The sequence below is a fragment of the Chelonia mydas genome, chromosome 1 (assembly GCF_015237465.2).
Source record: "Chelonia mydas isolate rCheMyd1 chromosome 1, rCheMyd1.pri.v2, whole genome shotgun sequence".
In the NCBI taxonomy this organism is placed as follows: Eukaryota; Metazoa; Chordata; order Testudines; family Cheloniidae; genus Chelonia; species Chelonia mydas.
This window is the reverse complement of record NC_057849.1, coordinates 316,776,741-316,801,766: the sequence shown is the minus strand read 5'-3', so window position 1 is coordinate 316,801,766 and position 25,026 is coordinate 316,776,741. Positions and strand designations below refer to the sequence as shown.

At 42.1% G+C, this 25,026-nt stretch overlaps 1 protein-coding gene across 8 annotated transcripts in view; it reads left to right on the top strand.

The window, feature by feature from the left end:
- TBC1D22A (TBC1 domain family member 22A) overlaps window positions 1-25,026 on the top strand; it is a 448,171-nt gene that overhangs the window by 167,307 nt on the left and 255,838 nt on the right. For all 8 annotated transcript variants that reach the window (XM_037889077.2, XM_037889078.2, XM_037889080.2 and 5 more), the window contains one exon: window positions 14,440-14,549. In XM_037889077.2, coding sequence (XP_037745005.2) covers window positions 14,440-14,549 — 110 coding nt within the window. The remainder of the gene's footprint in view (window positions 1-14,439; window positions 14,550-25,026) is intronic.

Here is a 25,026-nt window from a genome sequence, read left to right as displayed (position 1 = left end):
ATCACACATTCCATCCAGCTACAGGCCTCGTATCTGCCTGGAGCACAGAACGAACTAGCGGACCACCTCAGCGGCTTGTTCAACACTCACGAGTGGTCACTCAGAGCAGATATTGCCCTTCCCATCTTCCAGAGGTGGGGCTATCCTCACATGGACTTTTCTGTTGCTCTGCGTCACAAACAGCACCAGCTGTTCTGCTCCTTTCAGAACCACTGGCTCCATAGCGGACACTTTTCACCTCCATGGACGGGTCACCTGCTATGTGTGTTCTGGCCCTTCCCTTTCATACACAAGGTCCTCTTCAAGGTCCGGCAGGACAGGGCTTCGGTGATCCTCATAGCACCAGCATGGCCCCACCAACCCTGGTTCACCGCATTGCTGAACCTATCAGTGGACTGGTCAGTAGCCCTTCCTATGCTCCCAGACCTCATCACGCAGGACCACGATCAACTACAGCACCCCAGCCGGGAGTCGTTCCATCTCATGGCGGGAAAACTCCATGGCTGAACCTGCTTGAACGTATCTAGTAGTACCCATTTAGAGAATTGCCTCTGGTGAGATGCATGTGGACAAAGAGCTGTACTTTGAGGTTTATGAATTGCCTGATTACCACTATCATGGGGCATGGACTAGATGCCTTCTTGAGGTCCCCACCAGCTCTATATTTCTCATTTCTATTATCATGTTTACTTTTCAAAAGATACTCACATCCTTCTCTGTATGAGGTATAATCAAAATATAGTGTCTATGTTGTTATGCCTACTAGGTGTAAGTAGTAGATTTACAATGCACAGGGACATAAAATATTCCCCATGACTTCTTTTTCTGTCCTCTCCTTTTCAGTATCAATCCTGGATTTTTTCCTGTACTTCTGGACTGGTGCCTTCGTGCTTTTAAAATCTTTATTTCTGTGTACTGTAACTTCTGGTGCAAAATAATTTCCTGGCTTCTTGTAGTTGTGCAAGTGCCAGTGTAATTTCATCAGTCGTTTGGTACAGCCTGTTGAATGGTGATCCATCTTGCATGTTTTCTTCTTGGGAGATTAAACACATTACCTCCTCTGTCAGCTGATATGTAAAATCCACATTCTGTAGCTAAATACTTACTGTCTTCAGCTCCAAAGGACATGTAATAACATTGTGCAGTATATATTCTATAATGGGCTTTAGAGATATTGCTGCAACTAATATTTTATTATTTAATTCCTTATTTGTTTTAGTCCAGTTGTGTTTATCTTTTCTTTCTGTAGAAATGCACTGGTATTCGTTTTGTTAAAAAGACGCTTCAAGTTGTTTACATGCACCAATTATAAATCTTCCTAAAATCTGCATATTTTGCTATCAGACAGATACTTTAAACCTTCCACAAAAGCTGCAATGGCTAGTGGCTCAGCAAGGTGACATGATAACAAACAACCCAAAGTGCTAAATTTGTTATATATCCCTTGTGCCTCTGTTTTTAAGTAGTGGTGATCTATCTGGAAGAATAGAGATGTTTTTCCAGATTGCTGAGGTGTAAGGCTGTGCTTAAGATAAGATCTGGTGTATGTGTGGGGCTGGCTGGGTGGGTGATTGGGCCAAGTATGACCTGTGAGCAACCTGTGGCTGTAATATCAACTAAAATCTTGCTATTGTCTAAATATTGCTAGCTAGGTGACAGCAATGTTTCCTACATGGGTAGTAAAGAAGGAGGGTGAAGACTCTTGAGGATTCCATTACAAAATTTTGTAGATGTTCTCTTCTGGGTAGGTTTCAGAGTAGCAGCCGTGTTAGTCTGTAGTCGCAAAAAGAAAAGGAGTACTTGTGGCACCTTAGAGACTGACAAATTAGAAATCTGCCATATATGATTTGACCTCTTTATCAGAGTATTCCTGTTTTGTTTCCATCCCTAGTTTTACATAAGAAGGTGGACTCACTTTAATGTCTGTATTTTTGGGAAGTGGCTCCTTTTATACTGGAAGTTGGGTGAGAAGGTTATGGCCACTGTACCTTCCTTATCTGATGTAGGATTTTGATATATTAATATATTTGATATATTAGGACACAAACATAGGTTAGCTGTGACCTTATGGCATCATCTAACCAAATCTTGGTGATAGATTCCTCATTTGAGATAACGTTGACGTTATTAACAAATGCCTTTGCATTCTAGTTATGCGTCTGTGCTAATTCAGTTCTTTTGGTTTTGCTCTGCAGAAGTGTGTGAGACATACCACATTTCCAAGATGCTGAGTGTTTGTTTGATTTCCTTAGGTGACTTCCTCGTGCCATTCATGGCTGGGATTTGGGTAGGTTTCTATTGTGTGTTCCAGGGGTTTCCTTTTCTTTAATGGCAGCGTCTCAGGCTGTAGTATCACTTTTTCGGCTTGATATCAAGGCACAGAGTGATGATGACTAAGTGGGTGATGTCCTGATTCTGTGCCACCTTCCTTTTCTTATATCCTGTGCAGACTATCTACGATGACTTTTCTCTTGTTCCTAGTTTTCCATCAGGCTTGTTAGTTCGGTTTTTAAAAAATGACCTCTTACAGATTACTGATTTTTCTTACGGCTAAAAGTTACATATGACCAGTTACTTTATCACAGAGGTAATGGATTATTGACTCTGGCTATTGTGACTATGGTGATGACATGGCCCATGCTGAATGGAATTGACAGTTTCCTAAAGAAGTAATGTAAATAGCCTTACTTTTCAGCCTGAGAAATAATGAATTAAAAATTAATCTGATTTATATGGGACTACTTACTATAAACAGTTATTCTAACATCCGTATTAGTTTGTGAAATTACCCTCTGATCTGAAGGACAAGGCAAGTGGCTTTTTCCAAAGTCACTGCAAGTGTAATTACTTTGAGTGGCCTAGAGGAGGGACTTCTTCTACTTATGAAAACTCGTGTATGACCTTTCAAGTACTCTCAATTTCTCCCAGCCGGAGGGAGTATAAATGTTGTGTCTCGTCTTGAACTCTAGTCATTGTATAACAACAATCATTAGAGCATTGGGAGATCTCCTTAAAATAGTTTAAGAAGCATATCTGGTACCATTGCCCATTTACCAGGAACATTTGCATTTAATCTTTTTCAGGACAACACTTTATATAATGTCACGAATGTATTTGCATTCAGTTCAGAAATCGTCCCTTTCGCCAATTTATTAACTGTTCTAGGTGGCTAGAAAGGAATGTATTAGTTTGTCTTTATTTTGAGACAATAATCACATTTTAAAAATAGATAATCTCTCTTGACTCACATATTGCAAGCTAAACAGAAGGGTGATCTCCCCTCAATGTTTTTGACTATCTCTCAGAAATGCTAATAAGCTACATGTGGGGAAATATACTTAGTGTACAGTAGTAGTATTGGCCCATGCCACTTCCTGCAGCCCCCATTGGCCTGGAGCGGCGAACCGCGGCCAGTGGGAGCTGCGATCGGCCAAACCTGCGGACGCGGCAGGTAAACAAACCGGTCTGGCGCTCTAGGGGCTTTCCCTGAACAAGCAGCAGACTGGCTTTGAGAACCACTGGTGTAGGGAATGCAAGTAACTGTAGTTGGTTCTTTAAGGGCTTGTCTACACTTACATCACTGCAGCGGCGCAGCTGCACTACTGTACCACTCAGTGAAGATGCCACCTTTGCTGATGGGAGAATTTCTCCTGTCGGCTGAGGTACTCCTGCCTCTCGAGGGTGTGTAGCTGTGTCAAGAAGAGAAGCACTCCCATCGACATAGCGCTCTCTGTATCGGGAATTAGGTTGGTATAGCTGTATTGCTCAGGGGAATAGATTTTTCCACACCCCTGAGTGATGTTATACCGACATAAGTTAGTAGTGTAGACCAGTGCTAAGAGACCTACTGTCAGTTGTTGGCATTGGGTAAGCAGCACTGGGAGAGCCTGAGATCAATCCTGTGATACTTCATTAGCTTTTCAGTACTTAACAAGGCCCCTCCAACACTAAAGCCCTCCTTGTAGACTGCTCACTGCACAATTTTGCTTGTCTTGGGGTTTTCAGGGTATAATGGGAATTTATCTCCCCTTGGAACAATTAAGAGTCTAGGTCTTGTCCTCCGTATCCAATTCTGGCTGTGCATATTCACAAACTTTTCACAATAGTAGTGGCCTATTAAAAACAAAAGAGCCCAAAACTGCCCCTCTCATGCAGCAGGTGCTAATGCATTATTCTTGCTGCCATGGTAGATCTACTTAGTCTCTGTTGAAAACTGTGGGGGTTCCTCTGCCAGCAATCAATAAGTACTTTTAAAAGGCAGAGAGTGAGGAAACTAATATGAATTTAATTATAACAGTTAAACAGACCCCCCCAAAAAGAGGATGAGTGTTCTTAATCTCAATCTGACACTCACTCTTAAATCTGAGGAATTTGAATACAATCACATCTGTTTAACCTATTTATTTGATAGGATCATCAGGCAAATGTACGTGTAACAAGCTGTAATTAATTTCCTTTCATTTTGTCATGTTGCTGCCTGTGGATTGTGCATTTAGTTAGTTTTCCTAAATGAGTTACGGACTTCCACTCAGAGGACAGTTTCACAAGCATAGGGTAATACACTGGGAGGGAGTAAACAGCAGCTAATAGCAATACTTGCAGTAACATACACACTCAGATCAGCATGTCACTTAACTCCATGTCCCAGCAGGTTTTCTTCAGGCATCTATTTTGCTGTCTTCTACACTTACATAGATAACATGATGAAAGTCTCCACAGGAAACTGAAGAAAATGAAAAACATTGCTGTGAGACATTATAATTGGGAATTTTTATACAGTGATTCCCCCCCTCCACACACATACTGATACAAATGCACACTTGCCTGTTGCTTTTTTCCATCCACACATTATTTAATCCTTATATTATTATTATTTATTATGAATTGAACTCATTGCTTACAAATTTAAACCAGGCATCCTACAAATACTATTTGAAAGATGTCTTTGTTTTCTGATAGGAAACTTAGAAAAGGTTTAAAATGAAATAGGACTTTGATTCATATTCTTTTGAAGTAATAATCCTTCTGCTTCTCTCCCATTTTATTTTGCTTTCTTAGAACTCTTCCCTTTTCCATTTTTCAGTTTCTTGATGTCATGAATGTTTCCTCCGGCAGTGCACAGAGTCTTTCAGGAAAAACTGTGTATACAACACTCGCATATTTAATGTAAAGAACAAGCAGAGAAAACAAAGGGTTTTTTAATGTTTGGAAACTTGCTGTGCCTTCTTAATCCACTAGAAAGATGCAAAAAGTACACACACTCACTTTTTTCTTTTGCAGCTCACTTTAAAGTATTTGTCTGTTTGAGGCACTTCCAGAATGATTAAAACATGCCTTTGTCATGGATAAAGTGTGGGTTTAGGAATATTTGTGATAGTTATTAATTACTTGTATTGTAGTAGCACCTAGGAACCCCGGTGTGGGCTAGGACCGCACTGCATTAGATGCTGTTCAAAACACAGAGCAAAAAGATGGTCCTTGCCCCCAAAGAGTTTACAATTTAAGTGAGGTTTGTCCTTTTTGTCCATCTTCACGCAATATTCACCATGCCTCAACAATAATTAAGGATACAATTCTGTTATGGAGGTCACGGATTGTGTGACTTTTTCTGGGGCAGGGCTGGAGCAGCTGTCACCCCAGGGCTGAAGCAGTGGCTGGGGTTGGGTCAGGACCCCTGGAGCTGGAGGAGCGGCAGTATCAGCCCCTACCCTCAGGAGCGGTGGCGGGGCTGGAGCAGCGGCTGGCAGTCAGCCTCCAGTGCAGGGACAGGTTGCGGGCTTCTGTGAAGTTTTGTTTATTGCCCGCGACCTGTCCCTGACTTTTACTAAAAATACTCATGACAGAATCTTAACCTTAAAAATAATCATAATTACCTTAGATGAAACAAATCTCACTTAAAATGTAAACTATTTGGGGGCTATTACCATCTTTTTGCTCTGTGTTTTGAACAGTCCTAGCCCCTAACTGTGGTTCCTAGGTGCTATTACAATACAAATAATGACTATCACAGATATTCCTATACCCACCCATTTTCCAAATTTCAGATGGGGGGGGAAAAAGATGGTCTTTACAAAATTCCCCGAAGTTATTAAATGTGGGCTATGGACAGCTCAGGGAGGGGGAGAGTTCCACATTTGAGGATGCCGCACAAAAATTGCCTTGCCTGCAGCCCATCACCCTGAAAATGCTTGGGCATGTCTTTGTTGATCACAGTTGTGGAGTATCATATGGTGAGAAAGGTGGTCTCCAATCGTGTTTTAAACCATTTTGAGCATCAGAAGTTTAAAATCAGCCCATTAAAATGTCTGGGCAACCAGCAGAGATCACTGACCACAAATGTCATGTGCTGTTTACGTGAGGCTCCACATTTGTCACTAGCGTCAGTTTCCACATGGGTTCCAAGCTGTCATAAATATAAAGGGAAGGGTAAACCCCTTTAAAATCCCTCCTGGCCAGAGGAAAAATCCTCTCACCTGTAAAGGGTTAAGAAGCGAGGATAACCTCGCTGGCACCTGACCAAAATGACCAATGAGGAGACAAGATACTTGCAAAAGCTGGGGGGAGGGAAAAAGCAAAGCTCTCTCCATCTGTCTGTGTGATGCTTTTGCTGAGGACAGAACAGGAATGGAGTCTTAAAACTTAGTAAGTAATCTAGCTAGATATGCGTTAGATTATGATTTCTTTAAATGGCTGAGAAATTAAGCGGTGCTGAATAGAATGGATATTCCTGTCTGTGTGTCTTTTTGTAACTTAAAGTTTTGCCTAGAGGGATTCTCTATGTTTTGAATCTAATTACCCTGTAAGGTATTTACCATCCTGATTTTACAGAGGTGATTCTTTTTTACTTTTTACTTCTATTAAAATCCTTCTTTTCAGAAACTGAATGCTTTTTCATTGTTCTTAAGATCCAAGGGTTTGGGTCTATGGTCACCTATGCAAATTGGTGAGGATTTTACCAAACCTTCCCCAGGAAGTGAGGTGCAAGGGTTGGGAGGATTTTGGGGGGAAAGACGTTTCCAAACAACGCTTTCCTAATAAATAAACCCAGATAAACGTTTGGTGGTGGCAGTGGAAGTCCAAGGGCAAAGGGTAAAATAGTTTGTACCTTGGGGAAGTTTTAACCTTAGCTGGTAAAAGTAAGCTTAGGAGGTTTTCATGCAGGTCCCCACATCTGTACCCTAGAGTTCAGAGTGGGGAAGAAACCTTGACACAAGCGGTAACCCCCTTTAAGCACAACACAATAGCTTAGTCAGAAAGTAACACAGGCATAGATAACTGTATTAAGATATGCATCCAGAAGAAACGGCTGGACTTCTGTCTCAAGGTACAAATGGAAAATAATGCTCCTAACGTGTCTCCTTGTAATTAAATTTTATTCTTTGAAATGATTTGGCATACAGTTTATCTCTAAACACCACTTTGTACACTAATATTTGTAATATAGTACAAGTAATACAATCTTGTTAAAAAGTATAGAAGTAACTCAACACATTCATCAGGAGATCATTCTTTGTTTCCAGATTGCATCTTTTTATGGCAGGACCATCTCACTATAGGTGCATAAAGGCACAATTCAAAAGGAAATTGGAGAGCATGAGCATCCATCCATCATTGGCTCTCTTCACAACTTTCTGCTAGGTGACAGGAGAAAAGTCATTACTGAAAAAAGCAGCAAAGCTAGGCCTTCAGGCATTCCAATCCTGACCCATCTTGGCCATGTCCTAATCAAATTGGACATCAGCAATGTTTCCTACCTAAATAGCCAGAGTGATATATGGCGCGAACTGCTAATGCAGGAGATGGAGGTACTCTTTCTGTTGGCCAAAAAACATTTTATCAAACAGAACAATGAGCATAGATATAATGCTAAATGTAAGAGCAGAATGGCTCTGCAGGCAGTCTGTAAACTCAGGGGTAGTCCATAAGCATATAACCCCCAAAATGTTTCCCTTGTTGTTAAACCCCTGGGGATCCCAAGAATAGATTAACATGCACCAGAACAAAATCACTAAGGTACTACTCTAGAGAGAGGGATCCAGAATAAGAAAACTGGATGCACTCTTCCAGAGGTTGCCACACTCATTACTTGTATTATAGTAGTGCCTTGAGCCTCCAATCTAAATTGGGGACCCAACTGTGCTAGGGACTATAAATACATATAGTGAATGACAATCCCTGCTCTAAAGAGCTATATGCTTCTCGATTCCCTCTCTCCAGATTGTTTGATTTCCAAAGGCATCCATAAGATGAGGCAAGAAGAATGGCAATAATGGCTGCCTCCCCACCAATAATAAGGCATGGTTTCTGTGAAATGGCAATTCCTGTACTTGAACAGGTGAAGTTACCATCACACATGAGTTTCTGCAACAAGGCCTAATCTGATACCCAGACACACACTCACTGAATGTAGATTTGAGGATAAAAGGCTTATTCCAGGGAGAGGTGGGGATGGGGGCAGGGGAGGAGTAGTAATGTTCTGCTGTCCTGAAGAGAGAATTCTATATTGAAATACTACTTTCTGGATAGAACTCCAATTTGAATATTGCTGTGCAGAAATTCCAGGCATCCTATTGTTATCCTCAAGCTCTTTCAGGTTGGCTTCTTAAACACCTTTAAGTGGAATCACTCATGCCCTTTTGTTACAAGCAGTTCACTGACAGAACGTGAGACTTCTTGCCAGACATCCCTGTGTATCTTGGTTCGTACAGGTGTCATACTTTATCATCTAAAAAAGCCCTCTCTTCTCTCTCTACCCCCAAAAATAAACTCCCTTGGAATCTCAACTTCGTCTTGCATGTCCTGACAAGAATGCAGCATGAATCCTGAAGTATCCCCTTTTTCTTTCAGTAAAAACAGCTTTCCTTGTTCCCATAACCAGCGCCAGAATTGGATGATTTGTCTCTGCAAGGGGAGTATTCCACTTTCCACAGAAATAACATAGTCTTAGGAATCCCAGACTCTTCTTAAATGATAGCCTTGTGGTTAAGGCACTCAACTGAGTCTCAACAGATGATCTTTTAATTCCTGTGAGATGTTGGACAATCACTTAGTCTGTTGGTGCTTTGATTTTCCATCTATAAACTGGGGTAATGCTATATTTAGTGAAATGTATTATGATAGATTTATTAATTTAAGTGAGGTGCTCAGGTACTATCATGTTTAGCACAGACAACTTACAAAATAAACGTCGACATTACTTCCAAATATTCACTCCTCCGAATACAATTTATCCTAAAGCATGTATGTACCTTGAGTGTGTACTTATAAAAGCTAACCCTCATGAGGGCAAATTACTATTAATCCCATGCCATCTAGATGCAAAGAAGAAAAGGTGGTAGTGACTAATTGTATAATTAGATTATCTCACAGGCTTGCCTACACTAAGGTCAAGAACTTCCTCTAGGTTGCACTGCTTATTCAGAAAGGTTGATGGCAACATTGTACATGGGAAGGGTGCAGAAATGTACAAAGGCTATCTGCAAAGCAGTCACCTAATTGTAATCTCATGGCTTCACTAAAATATTACCCATAGAACTTTCTGCCCCAGCAGCTGTTGCCTTTAGCAGGAGTGCCCTCCAATGTGTGGTGTTATGTCATATGTATGAGAGAACCAGATTAATTTGTTGTTTTCTTCTTCTCTCACTTGTAACTTTCTTTTTATTCGCTCTATCCACTTTCCCTGAAACAGCTTTTATCCTTTGTGCATCAGACCTCCTCCTTCTCTTCTTTCACATTACTCAAATACTTCTTTTGGTTAGCCTTTTTTTAAAAAAGCTCCAGAATGTGACCACATTAAATTAAAATAAACAGAAAATGCAGAAAAGATATGAAACAAAACTCTTACCGAATCTAGAGAATTTACAATCTAATTATAAATGATGCTTTCCTAAGGTTAGTCTCCTTCCCCACACTCAACCTCAGTGCTACCTTCAGACTTCTCCCCAGGTTCTGAACTGCTCCTATTGCTCGAATGTTCCTCTTTGCTGTGCTGATGGTCCTCTTCCCCACCTTCCCCCCAGACTTCCTCAATCCATCACCAGATTCCCATTGCCTCCACTTACCTGCTTTCACAGGCCTGGAGCAGTAGGAGAGAAGTAAGAAAGAGGAACTATCCAGCTCCTTTGAAACCCATGTTTGTAGCTGCAGAGAACAGGTACAGTTGTGGTGTGACTCCTGCTTTACCTGTCCTGGGGTTATATGAAACTGCCCATCAGAAGCTTGAAACCTGCCTCTGCTCCTGTGTTATTTGCTGTCAGGGACTTGAGGAAGATTGAAGAAATTCCGGCTCAGCCCCGTAGTCCCCGGTAGCAGCAGGCAGTACAGCACTTTACATTACAGCTGCCCTTCTATAGACATTGCATACTGTCTATACCAGGGGTGGGCAAACTTTTTGGCCTGAGGGCCACATTGGGGTTCCGAAACTGTATGGAGGGCTGGATAGGGAAGGCCATGCCTTCCCAAAAAGGCCTGGCCTCCGCCTGCTCCCTGGCTTCCTCCCTCAGAACCCCCGAACACATCCAACCCCCCTTGCTCCTTGTCCCCTTACCGCCCCCCCGGGAAACCTCCCCCATCCAACCCCCCCTGTTCCCTGACGGCCCCGACCCCTATCCACACCCCTGCCCCCTGACAGGCCCCGCGGGACTCTCACGCCTATCCAACCGCTCCAAGTCCCCCGCTCTCCACCCTGTTACCATGCCTCTCAGAGCACCAGGACTGGCAGCCATAAGTAGTACACCGTAAGTAGCACATTCCTACGGAGAGCAATTTAATTCACTACACCAGCGGCTCTCACAGCCACGCTGCTTGGCAGGAGCTTGCAGCCCCACCACCCAGAGTGCTGACGGCATGGCGAGCTGAGGCTGTGGGGGAGGGGCCGGGGGCTAGCCTCCCGGCCGGGAGCTCAAGGGCTGGGCAGGATGGTCCTGCGGGCCGGATATGGCCTGCTGACCGTAGTTTGCCTACCGCTGGTCTATAGTATGATGCTTGGCTGATTAATTGTTGTTGGTACCTGGACCCACCAGTGCTGCTTCTGGTTATTGGTAGAGTCAGATAAACACTGCTGACTAGTGTCAGTAATCATGGATTTAACTTCTGAAGAAAAATTCTTTTCTCGCTTCGGATTTTGCCCATAGAATGAAATCCTTGTATGTTTTGCTGTAGTTTATTAAGATTGAGGGGGAGCTATGTTCTAAAACAGCTTGTGGTAGAGGATTGTTAGGTACACTTATAGAATATATAAATAACTGCCAGTCGGTATTAATGGGCCTACCCATTATTTTTCATTATTATACTTCCTGGAATACTGGTAAAGGGGATGGGGAGATGGGAAAAAGGTACAGAAACTTGGCTAGCACCAGAGGTATTCCTCTTCACTGCAGTTCTGAGAGATCCTAATGACAAATTTCAATGTTTGTTGATTTAGAGAGCTAGCTACTCTATTTCTTTTGGAGTGTCTCTTCCCTTGAGGGAGATCTCTGGTCTTTGCTTCTGGATGAGGCAATGGATACATCCCCTTTCCCAGGAATATGCTTGGCTAGGCCAGAAGGCATTTCATCTTCATAACTTCCAGATTTGTGTGGCCATGTTACTCCCCCCTTCCCCCCATCCCCCTGACACCTGGTTTCTGTGTAGAAAGGATTGTAGGATTTGAGTCACTGCACACTTTTTTTTGGCTATTACGTTGGTTGTGGATCAAACGGGTGGGTGGGTGTATTTGGAAGAGGGCATCTTTCTTCCTTCATTTTTTCTTTCCCTGCCTGCATGGTGAAAAGTAACTGTAAACCTGCCAGGTAGAGGACTTAAGAACAGCCCTGTAATTAGGAAGCAGGGGTAGAGCAGGTCTGGGGGATGGTGGCAGGGGTGCCGACTTTGTGATTTCCCCAGGGTGCTGCCCCTGCTCGTCCCCCTCCCCCCCCCCGTACCTCCTGTATGGAGCTGATCACTGGCAGGCAGGAGGCGCTGGGGGAGAGGGGGAGGAGCTGATGGGCAGGGCTGCTGGTGGGTGCTGAGCACCCACTATTTTTTTTCCATGGGTCCTCCAGCCCCGGACCATCCATGGAGTTGGAGCCTATGGATGGTGGCAGTAGGAATAGTGTACACATCCGATGGCTGCACCTAACCGGTGACTCCTTGCAGCCTAACCCATTAGTTGTGCGATACCAGACTTAACAGATCTTTCGTTTTGTAGGAAAATGTATGATGTTTGCCTCCAAATGATTGCTTTTTAACTACAGATTTATTTTCATTTCACTGGTATGGGTTGTTTCCATTCTGTAGTGTGTTACCTGGGATGATGCAGTGATATCCAACGTTGTCAGCATGAGAGCCAAACGTTATTTCCAAAAAGCTCAAGGGACCACAATTAGAGCTTTGGGTCAGATTCTCAGTTTCATTCTGCTCCCTGTGTGAAACTCTACTCCCTTTGTGTCCCTTGAAACAGCTCATGAGTTCCCTGTTGGGGATTTCTCAGTTACAACTGTCTTCCTGCCAACAGCCTCTGGTGCAGCGGGCATAGTAGGGACCAAGGGGAAGTGGTTGGAGAGTGCAGCTATCCCAAGCTTGGCTATTCCAAGCTGGCATATAGTTCTTTGGACACTACAGCCAGCTGGGACAAATTAGAGCAGCACCCAAACTGCTATAACTTGCTGCAGGTATGGGCCAGAGTATCAGGGAGTTATAATCTACTATAGATTCTCAGTTTCTTAATTAATGCTGCTTTGTGGCCATGCAAAGGGGGAGATTCATAGTTTGCTAGGCCACACACCTTGGCTTAGGCAGCTCATATCCTGCTCACCTCAGGACTCCCAGTAGGACTGGCTGGAAAACAAAAATTCCATATTGCAGAAAATGTTGAAGTTTTGCCATGTTTTTGATGCGGAGCACAAATGAGACATTTCAAAAAAAAATTCATGAAAAAGAGAGAGACCCACTCCAGAATAGCTCAGAATAGCCCAGTGGTTAAGGACTCACCTTGCATGTGGGTGACCCAGCTTCAAGTCCATCCTCTGAATCAGGCCAAGCAGGAGTTCCCACATCCCAGTAATAACCTAATAACCGGGCTGTAGGATCTCTCTCTCTCCCACCCCTCTCCCTTCATCCTGTTGTAGCTGTTCCACTTTTATAAATAATCAAATATTCATTGGGCCAGAGAGACACTGACACTATAGCCTGGTGGACAGGGAACTCATCTGGGCTGTGGGAGACTCCTCATTAAGAGCAGGGACTTGAAACGGGGCATGTTACATCTGAGGTAGCTAACCTCTGAACTGCAGTCTCTCGCTCTCCCTGTGGTTTAAACCAGAAATTCCATCATGGATCCTGAGAAACCTTCCCTATGAAAGTTTTGTCAAAAAGGATGATTTTCCACTAAAAGTTTGTTTTGATGACTCAGCATTTTCTAGCAAAGTTTTGGTGGAAAAATTTCCAACCAGTTCTAGCTCCTTTAGCCTGGCAGACAATGGGACAACCGGAGCTATTGACCCTCCTGTGATGTGGCAGGTAGCTAGCAGGGGAACTGTTGCTCAGCTGCAGCAGGGAAGGGAAGGGACACCAACTACTTAGAGCGCTACCAGCTGTTTCTTAGGCTGCAGGGAAGTGGTGGGCGGCTGTTGGGGAGGTGGTGCCCCCTGTATTCTATTCAAACTCTCCAGTTTAAAAATTACAGGAAATAGTTTAAGGAGCACAATTTTCACATCACTATGGTTGTTTAATGCATATCTAGGGCATCATAGTGGGTTGTAGCCAGCCAGTGTGACTTTGGGAACTTTAAAAAATATGCTTTGGGTGTATATTTGTGCTGAATGCACATCTTCTTACTGTCGTTGTTTGGGATGCATTGAGCACATTATTAGAATTTTTATTTATTCATATTTTTTTTATTCAAAATATTTACATTATTGTAGTGTTCAAAGTCCCCAATTGGGATTCGGGCCATTTGTGTTGGGCACTGTACCAACACTGAAAAGAGACAATCTGTGCCTTGAAAGAATATTTTTAAGTTATTTTCTTTAAAAAAGAAAAAAACAAAGTAATACACATGTGCACGTGCACACCCCCATACACAAAACATCTTTGCAGAGTAATCTGTTAAAAAAAAAAAAAAAGTTTATATATTTTAGAAGACTTATTTTTATTGCTCTTGGTACTCCTCTCTCAGGTGTGAAATGTCTACAATTATATAATTTATTGTATATGAATTCTAGTTAATTGGACATGATTCAGGATTTTCACAGTCTGCAATAAATTAAATATTCATTAACATTTAGAACCTGTAAATGACACAGTTGAGCAATAAATGATGCATTTAGTCCCTGTTAAAGAATGCGTTTTGAAGATTGTGAATACAAGGTGGCTGTCTTTGTGATCAATTATTTTTCTCAGCCTTGCTTTATTTATTCTGTGCACTTCATTGACTTGTCTTTTTCCTCTCTTTTTCCACAGCGGAAGAAGAAGTGGAAAATTTTGATGTTTCCACTCTGCCTGAAGAAGTGCTGCAGAACATTGAAGCTGACAGTTACTGGTGCATGAGCAAGTTGCTTGATGGCATTCAGGTAAATTGATTTCTCCTGTTCTTAAATAGTGAAGATAACTGATTAATGTCATGGCTTTGAACTACTTTAAGGATGTTGCAAAAAAGTACATGTAAGAAAATAGAGGAAAAAATAAATTTCCCCATAGTGGAAATCTGCCATGAGTTTGGTGAAGGAGGTTTTAAAAAGTGCTGTACAACTTTTTTTGTACTGAACTTCTACATGTCTCAATACATTATGATGTGTGAGAACGAAATTGGAGGTTGTGATTCCAGAGACATTTTAAGCACTTGGTGTCAATTAGTGGAGATTGTCAGCAGCATTTTGTTACATTTGTTGTTTGAAGTCTGCACATAAAATGGTCAATGAGGGACAATGAGAAAGTGGATTTTTGTAATTGACTATTTTAAACAAAATCCACTTTCTGGCAGAGTAACCTTTAAATAGGCTATCCTGATTTAAAACAAAAAATCATTTAAAAACCATTTCTTAGTACCCCAGTTTTTGTAGGATATCTTGAGCTGTTGTCTGATTTTATAGGGGAAACGATGAACAAAGTGAGTCAAATGGACCAAATAAACAAATGCAGTCATTAAAATACAGTTTTGTATAATGAACTGTTGGAGTAAAACTGTGTCTGTAAAGGTTACAGCCATTTACATGAGGAAATAAAGCCTCAGTTAAACTTATCTGTTTTGAATAGAGGGGACCAGCATGGTCCAAAAGAGAATAATCATTAGATCCAAACATAGTCAAAATATAACATTTTAAGAGGTTTAAATTAGTCTATGCCTTAACACAAACATACAATAAAATAGGTTATTAGGGTTTTTTAAATTTTCAGTTTAGAAAGCAAATTACATGCATTTAATTACATTCACTGCCTTATGCTATGGGCAAGTCTATACTACAAACTTTTGCTGATGCAAGTTATGTTGGCATAAGGCCACTGCAGTTGGTAGATTGCTTGTGCATGTGCATACTTAGCTCCCTTGTGTTGGCACTGCAGAAGTCCTTGTTTCGTTGCACAGTATGGTGCACCATGTGTAGTTATACCAGTTTGCAACTCACCACCATCCAGCACTCTCTGTTTTGGTAAGTTTTGGCAACGTGTAATGGGGCAGAAACGAGTTTTTAAGGATGTCTTGGACTGGAAAGACAGGTTCCCAATATGCACCTTTCTTCATCCCATAATACTATCTCTATCCCATAATTTTCAAAGTCCCATGAATTTGCACAGGACTTGTTGCTGTCTGCCATCTCTGGCAGAAGCCGGAGCCTGTACAGCTCTGCACTATCGTCATCAGCATTGCAAACACAGGGTGCATGGTCCTCTGGTACTTGCAGAGCCACAGAGAGCATAATGATTTTCTGGAGGACAGATTGCTGTGCATAGCAAGAACCAATTAAAGATTGCTGGCGGCATTCATGGAGCACCTGTAAATGTTGGCCGAGAGCACCTGACCACAGAGTACATCAACAGAAAGGGCTCTTTTTCTATGGTTAATGCAAATGCTGGCGGATCTTTGGTGATGCTTCAGCAACATCAGTGTTGACTGGTCAGGGAAGGTGCATGACACTCACATCTCTAAGAACACAACGCTGTTTAAAAGGTACAATCAGGGACTTTCTTTCCTGACCAGCGGATTACCAGTAGCGATGCTGAAATGCCAGTAGTGATCATGGGGAACCCAGCCTACCCCATACTCCCCTGGCTCATGAAGCCGTACACTGGCCACCACAGCAAGGAGAAGATTGAGCTATTGGCTTAGCTGATGCAGAGTGACAGTTCGGTGTATTTTGTGTAGATTGAAGGGGCACTGACATTGTTTACTCACGAGATTGGATCTCTGGGAGAAAAATATCATAATGGCAATAGCTGTATGCTGTGTCCCGCATAATATTTGTGAAGCAAAGGGGAAAAGTTGCCGCCAGCATGGAGGTGGAGTGGCTTTCTGCTGAGTTTGAATAGCCACATACAAGGGCTGTCAGAAGAGTTCAACACAGCTGATGGCTCAGGGAGGCTAAAGAGGACTTTAAGAGTGAGCCACAGTAATGTGTTTGGTGTACTGTGCTCTATCTGGCCCTGCTGTTTGGCAGCCTGTTAGGAATTATGTGGTGCTTGGTACATATCTATGAATATAACACTGACAATGCACCTATTAATTCTGTGGTGCTTGCTGTACATTTATGATTATTACACCATGTTTTGTCACTGATCCCATTGTTACCTGGGGTTCTTTCAACCCAAAGCTCTTGTTAACTTTTACTCTATGCGAGGAGGTGTCAGGAAATAAATCAGGGGAGACACGGCTGTCTGACCGATAGATGGCTGGCACAAACAGGATAATGCAAAAGTGCTTTCACTTAAAGCTAAACTTTACGTAGTCTCAAGCACTTACACATGTCCACAAAATGTTAGTAAAACACCCCCAATGCTTGATAATTACCAAAGCTGAGTGTGGCTCTCAGGTGGCACAGCAGCAGGCTTCCGGTGGCCAAATCTTCCATCTGCTGGTGGGTACTGCAAGATGTATCCAGATGTAGAGTCCAAAAAGAGTGCAACTACCTCAAACTTTCCCCCCTTATTTATACATTAGACATGTCCCTTAAAGAGAACTTGTTACAAGCAGTTTCAGTGGTGCAGCAAAAGGTTCCTTCTGATTATTGATTAACCAGGTGTGGGTTTTTCCAGAGTTTGCAGCCTTGAGGCCCCCAGTAGACATTCCTGGGGCACATCCTGCTCGTCTAAAATGCATGTATCAGCCACTTCAACACAATTCTTATCAGGAAGGACATGGGGTCAAGCTGCCCTCTCTGTGGCAGCCAAAGACCCCCCGCCCCACCCCGCCTTAGTTAAGCTAAGCCTGCTGACTTGGCTGCTTTTAGCAATAAGCCATATTGGTTTCAGGCACTTTACTGGTTTGCCAAAGTCTCCCCGTACAGTTTCCCCTCCTTAAAGGTCACCTTTCACACAAGGGGACCTTTACATGTTGGATGTCACACCTTTTCTGGATGCACCTGAGTTGAGATCCAACGAAAGCTCAAGGCTCTCAGCCGAGACCGAGCAAATTATCTTCTTGTTGGCATCCCATACTTAGCGCACCAGCACAGCAATTGACAAGCAATTGCTTTAGCCTCCTTTCCTAGTTGAGGGAGGGGCGACAAGTTCGATATGTTCCTTACCTGGGGGGGTACGAGTGTCGGTGGCAGTAACCACTGACTCATCTGTTGGGGAACTTGCAATTGTGAGGGGTGAGGAAGCTTCTGCTCTCGGTGATCATTGGGCAGTGGAGTTCACAACTGTGATCAGAGCAGTCAGTGTCAGACATTGTGGGGCAGCTGCTGGAGGACTGTTAGGGTTGACACAGGTAATGCAGTGTCTACATTCACACTGCATCAACCTCACTACATTGACCATGGCTCAACGCTGCTCAAGGAGGTGGTGTTATTGTGTTGGCATAATGGAGAGCTGACGGTGGTGGGAGACAAATTTAAGTGTAGACACGTGCACAGCTAGGTTGACGCAAGACAGCTTATGTCAACTATCTTTGTAGTATAGAGTAGGCCTATGTCTACAGTAAAGAACCTATGCCAGCATAGCCCTCTAAAATAACCACAGCATACACTGACAGAAGGAGTTTTTTCTTCTGGTGTGGGAACACCACCTGCTTGAATAATGTTAGCGGTGTTGACAGAAGCACTTTTCTGTTGGCATAGCTGTGTCTACACTAGGAATTTTTTCAGCATAGCTATGTCGGTCAAGTCTGTTTTTTTCCCCCCCACACCCCAGACTACATAACTATGCCTATATAAGTTTCAAGCATAGACCAAGCATTACAGTAGTGTAGTAATAAATGGTGATGTATGCATACTTTGGATATGTAATGTGTGACTAGGACAGCTCTCTGCTTGTTAATGAGGAAGCATGATCTTAACATTTGCCAAATACCTCATGTCTGAATGAGTGTGTTACTACATGTTCCCTTGAATTTGTGTGTGTGTGTGTGTGAGAAACAAACGACTTCTGTAGCTCAAGTTCAAATCTACAAGCATAGTCTGTCCCACTCCTATTCCCTCCCCTTCTTACTGAAGAGGGTACCTTAAGAAAATTAAGTTTAAATACTCTGTTTAGAAACAGAAGGCGGGATTACTTAACATCATTTGTCATCCAAAACTGTGGAAGTGTTTCCTTGAGTGGATTTTCCATAATGAAAAGTAATGGGAGAGTAACAAGAAAGGAGTGATCCCAATGTAATTTACAGGTTTAACTATTTTGGACTGCTTTTTGGTGATAGTGGGGTGTAATTCAATCCTATATGCTAGTTTTAGGTGTACCAATTGTCTGCCAGCAAGACGGCTGTAAAACAGAGACCATCCTTGCACAGGGGGCAAAAAAGACTTATATGAATTTATCATCTTGTCAATAAGTGAAATGGAAAACATATACCATGTACATTGGCCAAACCGGACAGTCTCTACGCAAAAGAATAAATGGACAAAAATCAGACGTCAAGAATTATAATATTCAAAAACCAGTCGGAGAACACTTCAACCTCCCTGGTCACTCAATTACAGACCTAAAAGTCACAATTATTCAACAAAAAAATGTCAAAAACAGACTCCAATTAGAAACTTCAGAACTGGAATTAATTTGCAAACTGGACATGATTCAATTAGACTTGAATAAAGACTGGATGTGGATGAGTCATTACACAAACTAAAAACTATTTCCCCAGGCTAATTTCCCTCCCTACTGTTACTCACACCTTCTTGTCAACTGTTTGAAATGGGCCATCCTGATTATCATTACAGAAGTTTTTTTTTCTCCTGCTGATAATAGCCCACCTTAATTGATTGGGCTCGTTAGGGTTGGTATGGCAACCCCCATTTTTTCATGTTCTCGTATATATGTATATTTGTATATGTATATATGTATATCTTCCTACTGTATTTTTCACTGCATGCATCTGATGAAGTTATGCTTATGCTCAAATAAATTTGTTAGTCTCTAAGGTGCCACAAGTACTCCTCGTTGTGTATACCATTAAGGAATGCTTGCCAAAATGCAGCAAACAGCAGGCAAATGGCCACTTCAGGACTGTAGAGGCTTGTCATTGCCAAATTTAGAAGGCCACCAATTAGAAAAATATAGAACAGGAAATTCTAGGTATTTTCTTCTTTCTGTGAGCTGACCATCATTACTTTATCTTCCAACCCAGAGCCGATATAATGCATGTTCTCTCTTAAGGCTGTATTAATTGATGACACACTTTTTAAAGAAATGCTCAGTCCCTGAAGAATGAATCTTGTACTTTTTGTTCTAGGAGTTGAACTGAAGTTGTAACAGATTGTGATTGGCATATTAATTGTAAATATGCATGTTCTGATGCTGGTTTAAGCAGTATCTAGAGTTTAAAGTGAATATACTAGCTCCACTTTTTTCAAATTATGTGGAGGTAACAGGGTTTGCCTTAACCCTTTCTGGATCTTGGTTAAAAATGAACAACTCACATTACTATGTTTAAACCATAGAGTCTTATTGTGCTTTATTCATTTGTAGTTTTATTTTATCATGACTTAGTGTATGCTAGTTTACTGGAGTAAAAATTGTACATCTATACGAAAGTAGAAAGGCTACCTATATTCTATGCCTATTTGGTAATTCTGTAGCCACAGTATTATGTCTTTGTTCTTATCATTCTAATGGTGAGGAATTGCTGACTGCTACTGATCATCTTTGCATAAAACACCAAAGAATTTACAATAATTTCCTATTTGCGTTTGCCACTTAAATTATTCTGTGACTCAGCAAGGTCCTTAACTAGAGTGTATATACGGGAAAGGCATTGCTGTGCTCTTGGCACTATTACTATTTATAAAAGAATTATTCTTCCATAACACTTTCTTGCTTTCTAATTTGAATGTTTCATTGGGTTAGGCATTTTGCAGAAGGACCACAAACTAATTAAGGTCAGAAGAGGTTCACTTTTTGATAAAATTGTTTATGAAATATTTAGGGAAGAAAAGTACTCTACTTTCCCTAGGGTGTTTTAAACATAATTATCCTGCTCCAAGGTCAAGTAAATAGTAGCATGCTTTCTCTGCGTAGCAGCATCTGAAAAATTTAGCCTGTTTTGTTTTTTTTTTAATTTGACCTCTGTAAATGTGATTCATTGCTTATTTTAAACTCCATAAATGACACATTTCAAAGCACATATAACTCAAACATAGAAAATAAGCTCTTGTAATACTTAAAAAAAAAAACAACTTATGAGGATGACAAAATAAATGTCTGTGTTCTCCAAATGAGAAAAGATGAATAGTACATGCTTGATAGAAAAAGTAACAAGGCATAACCAGTCATATGTAGATACAAAAAAGAGAGAAATAATTGCTTGGCAGTAGTAGCACAAAGAACGCTCTGGGTGTTATGCATAATAAATACATTATATTATTTTTTTCTCCATTGTTAGTTAATACTGAATTTCTTTATCTGGTTTCACTGAAGGACCCTGAACAACTTAGTTGCACTTTCCCTAACATATGCTGCTATACCTCTTGCTTACAAAAAGTGAGTTCAGTGATTACTTCTCCAAGTCTTACTTGTGTACACAAACAAGTATGTTTGGATCAATAAATTATTTTTCAGTGAAGATGAAAGAAGAAGTAATAGGCTTGAGATGCAGCAAGGAACATTTGAAATATTATGTGGAGATGTTAAAACCTTTTATATAGTGTATTAGTTGCCACTGGAAATATCCAAGGGTGCACCCATCTATCATGGGAGTATTTTATGATAACAAAATTAACCCTGCCAGTATGCAAAGAAGTGGGCGAGACTCAGACCCACTCAAGGTCCTTTTTATATTTACTCTGATAAGTTGTTGTTTTGTTTCTTTGCTTTACATCTCTTACATTTAAGTAGAATCATAGAATATTACGCTTGGAAGAGACCTCAGGAGGTCATCTAGTCAAATCCCGTGCTCAAAGCAGGACCAACACCAACTAAATCATCCCAGCCAAGGCTTTGTCAAGCTGGATCTTAAAAACCTCTAAGGATGGAGATTCCACCACCTCCCTAGGTAACCCATTCCGGTGCTTCACCACCCTCCTAGTGAAATAGTGTTTCCTAATATCCAACCTAGACCTCACCCACTGCAACTTGAGACCATTGCTTCTTGTTCTGTCATCTGCCACCACTGAGAACAGCCTAGCTCCATCCTCTTTGGAACCCCCCTTCAGGTAATTGAAGGCTGTTAACAATTCCCCCCTAACTCTTCTCTTCTGCAGACTAAATAAGCCCAGTTCCCTCAGCCTCTCCTCGTAAGTCATGTGCCCAGCCACTAATCATTTTTGTTGCCCTCTGCTGGACTCTCTCCAACTTGTGCACATCCCTTCTGTAGTGGGGGGACCATAACTGGACGCAGTACTCCAGGTGTGGCCTCACCAGTGCCAAACAGAGGGGAATAATCACTTCCCGCGATCTGCTGGCAATGCTCCTACTAATGCAGCTCAATATGCCATTGGCCTTCTTGTCAACAAGGGCACACTGCTGACTCATATCCAGCTTCTTGTCCACTGTAATCCCCAGGTCGTTTTCTGCAGAACTGCTGCTTAGCCAGTCGGTCCCCAGCCTGTAGCGGTGCATGGGATTCTTCCTTCCTAAGTGCAGAACTCTGCACTTGTCCTTGTTGAACCTCATCATATTTATTTTGGCCCAATCCTCCAATTTGTCTAGATCACTCTGGACCCTATCGCTACCCTCCAGCGCATCTCCCCCCATCCTAGTGTCATCTGCAAACCTGCTGCGGGTCTAATTAATCCCATCATCCAGATAATTAATAAAGATGTTGAACAAACCCGGCCCGGGGACCGACCCCTGGAGCACTCCGCTTGATACCGGCTGCCAACTAGGCATCGAGCTGTTGATCACTACCCGTTAAGCCCAACAATCTAGCCAGCTTTCTATCCACCTTATAGACCATTCATCCAATCCATACTTTTTTAACTTGCTGGCAAGAATACTGTGGGAAACTTATCAAAAGCTTTGCTAAACTCAAGATATATCGCATCCACCGCTTTCCGCATATCCACAGACTCAGTCAGTTCCCCAGGGGAGTCAAAGTCTGCTTTTCTGAAGTCCAGGGTCCGTAATTTGCTACTCTCCTTTCTTCCTTTTGTCAGGATCCTGAACTCAACCATCTCATGGTCACTGCTGCCTAGGTTGCCACCCACTTCTACTTCCCCTACCAATTCTTCCCTGTTTGTAAGCAGCAGGTCAAGAGGAGCACCGCCCCTAGTCACTTCCTCCAGCACTTGTACCAGGAAGTTGTCCCCAACACTCTCCAAAAACTTCCTGGATTGTCTGTGCACTGCTGTATTGCTCTCCCAGCACATGTCAGGGTTATTGAAGTCCCCCATTAGAACCAGGGTCTGTGATCTGGAGACTTCAGTTAGTTGTCTGAAGAAAGCCTCGTCTACCTCATCCTTCTGATCTGGTGGTCTATAGCACATGCCCACAACGACATCACCCTTGTTGCTCTTGCCTCTAAACTTATCCCAAAGACTCTCAACAGGCTTTTCTCCAGCTTCAAACTGGAGCTCTGAGCAATCATACTGTTCTCTTACGTACAATGCAACTCCTCCACCTTCCCTCCCGTACCTGTCCTTCCTGAACAGTTTATACCCATCCATGTGCTCCAGTCATGTGAACTGCCCCACCAAGTAGCTTGCTCTTGTCAGTTATTTTTCCTACTACTTTTGTCTGTGTGACCAAAGTTAATTTAATTCAGTTTGAACAATATTTATATTCAAAACCAAATAACCTGCTGCCTTCCCCTTCTTCCTCCCCTCCCAAACCAAACCCAGAATGATTGACCGTAGCACTAAGAGAGCCACAAATAAGTTCAGGGCCCCGTTGTGCTATGCACTCTACAAACACATGGTGAGAGACAGATTCTACCTTAAAGAGTTTACAACCTGAACAGGGCTATTGATATTTTGTTTTAAGTGTGGCTGTAGGATGTTTAAATAATCCTACTAGTTCAAAAGTTTTAAGAGTGGGGTCAAAGCGCTCAGATACTACAGGGATGAGTGCAGTGTAAGAACCTACCTAGATAACAATAGAGTTGATAGACTCCTATTGATCGGTAGCATTGTTCTATCTGCTGTCCATCTAGCATGCTATTCAGTGCCAGAGCACACACTCTCATAATGGGAACTGGCGCTTTAATAAATAGCTTGTTGCCAAGCTGTGTGAAGTCTGTTGTTGAGGAATGAGGTACCAGTTCATTTAGTTTTGTCTCTCCAAAGAATAAGAAGAGTCAACAGGAAAGTGAGGCCCAAATTTCATTTGCTTGCCTTTTTAATAGAAAAATAATTTCTGCGGTTACCTCTCTTCCCCTAGGCTGTCTGATTCTAAATTCCAAAGTTGTTCAGAAAAGTACCGAGGCATGAGTTTATCAGTAGCCAATCTAGCATTGCGAAGACTGAGAATACCTTTAGATTTCCTCCCATTCTTTTGAAAATGTATGTGGATGCGTGTTCTCAGTTGGACGACACACTTTTCAGTATAGTACTGTTGCTGTAAGTAGCAGTGTGGCTGCTGAATCCCTGAATAGATTAGGTATGTGGTATTTGCCTTCTGACATAGTTAAGATTCTTGTCAGGAACGGGAAGCCTACTTTTATGTTTGCTGCTGCTTGGTTTACATATAGATAAGTTGACCCAGTTTCTTATTCCTTATCTTTCACTTTAGAGGACTTAGACTGAGTCTGCACTTAAGCTATGCGTCATAAATATAAAGGGAAGGGTAAACACCTTTAAATCCCTCCTGGCCAGAGGAAAAACCCTTTCACCTGTAAAGGGTTAAGAAGCTAAGATAACCTCGCTGGCACCTGACCAAAATGACCAATGAGGAGACAAGATACTTTCAAAGATGGGGGAGGGGGGTGGGAACAAAGTGTCCTCTCTGTCTGTGTGATGCTTTTGCCGGGACCAGAGCAGGAATGCAGGTCAGAACTCCTGTAAAGGGTTAATAAACAATCTAGTTAGAGATGCGTTAGATTCTGTTTTGTTTAAATGGCTGATAAAATAAGTTGTGCTGAATGGGATGTATATTCCTGTTTTTGTGTCTTTTTGTAACTTAAGGTTTTGCCTAGAGGGATTCTCTGTTTTGAATCTGACTACTGTGTAAGGTATTTCCCTTTCTGATTTTACAGAGGTTTTTCTTTTACTTTTTCTTTAATTAAAATGCTCTTTTAAGGACCTGATTAGTTTTTCCTTGTTCTTAAGATCTAAGGGTTTGGGTCTGTGTTCACCTATGCAAATTGGTGAGGATTTTTATCAAGCCTTCCCCAGGAAAGGGGGTGTAGTGCTTGGGGGGATATTTTGGGGGGGAGACGTTTCCAAGTGGGCACTTCCCCTGTTATTCTTTGTGTAACACTTTGGTGGTGGCAGCTTTTAACCTAAGCTGGTAAGAATAAGCTTGGGGGTC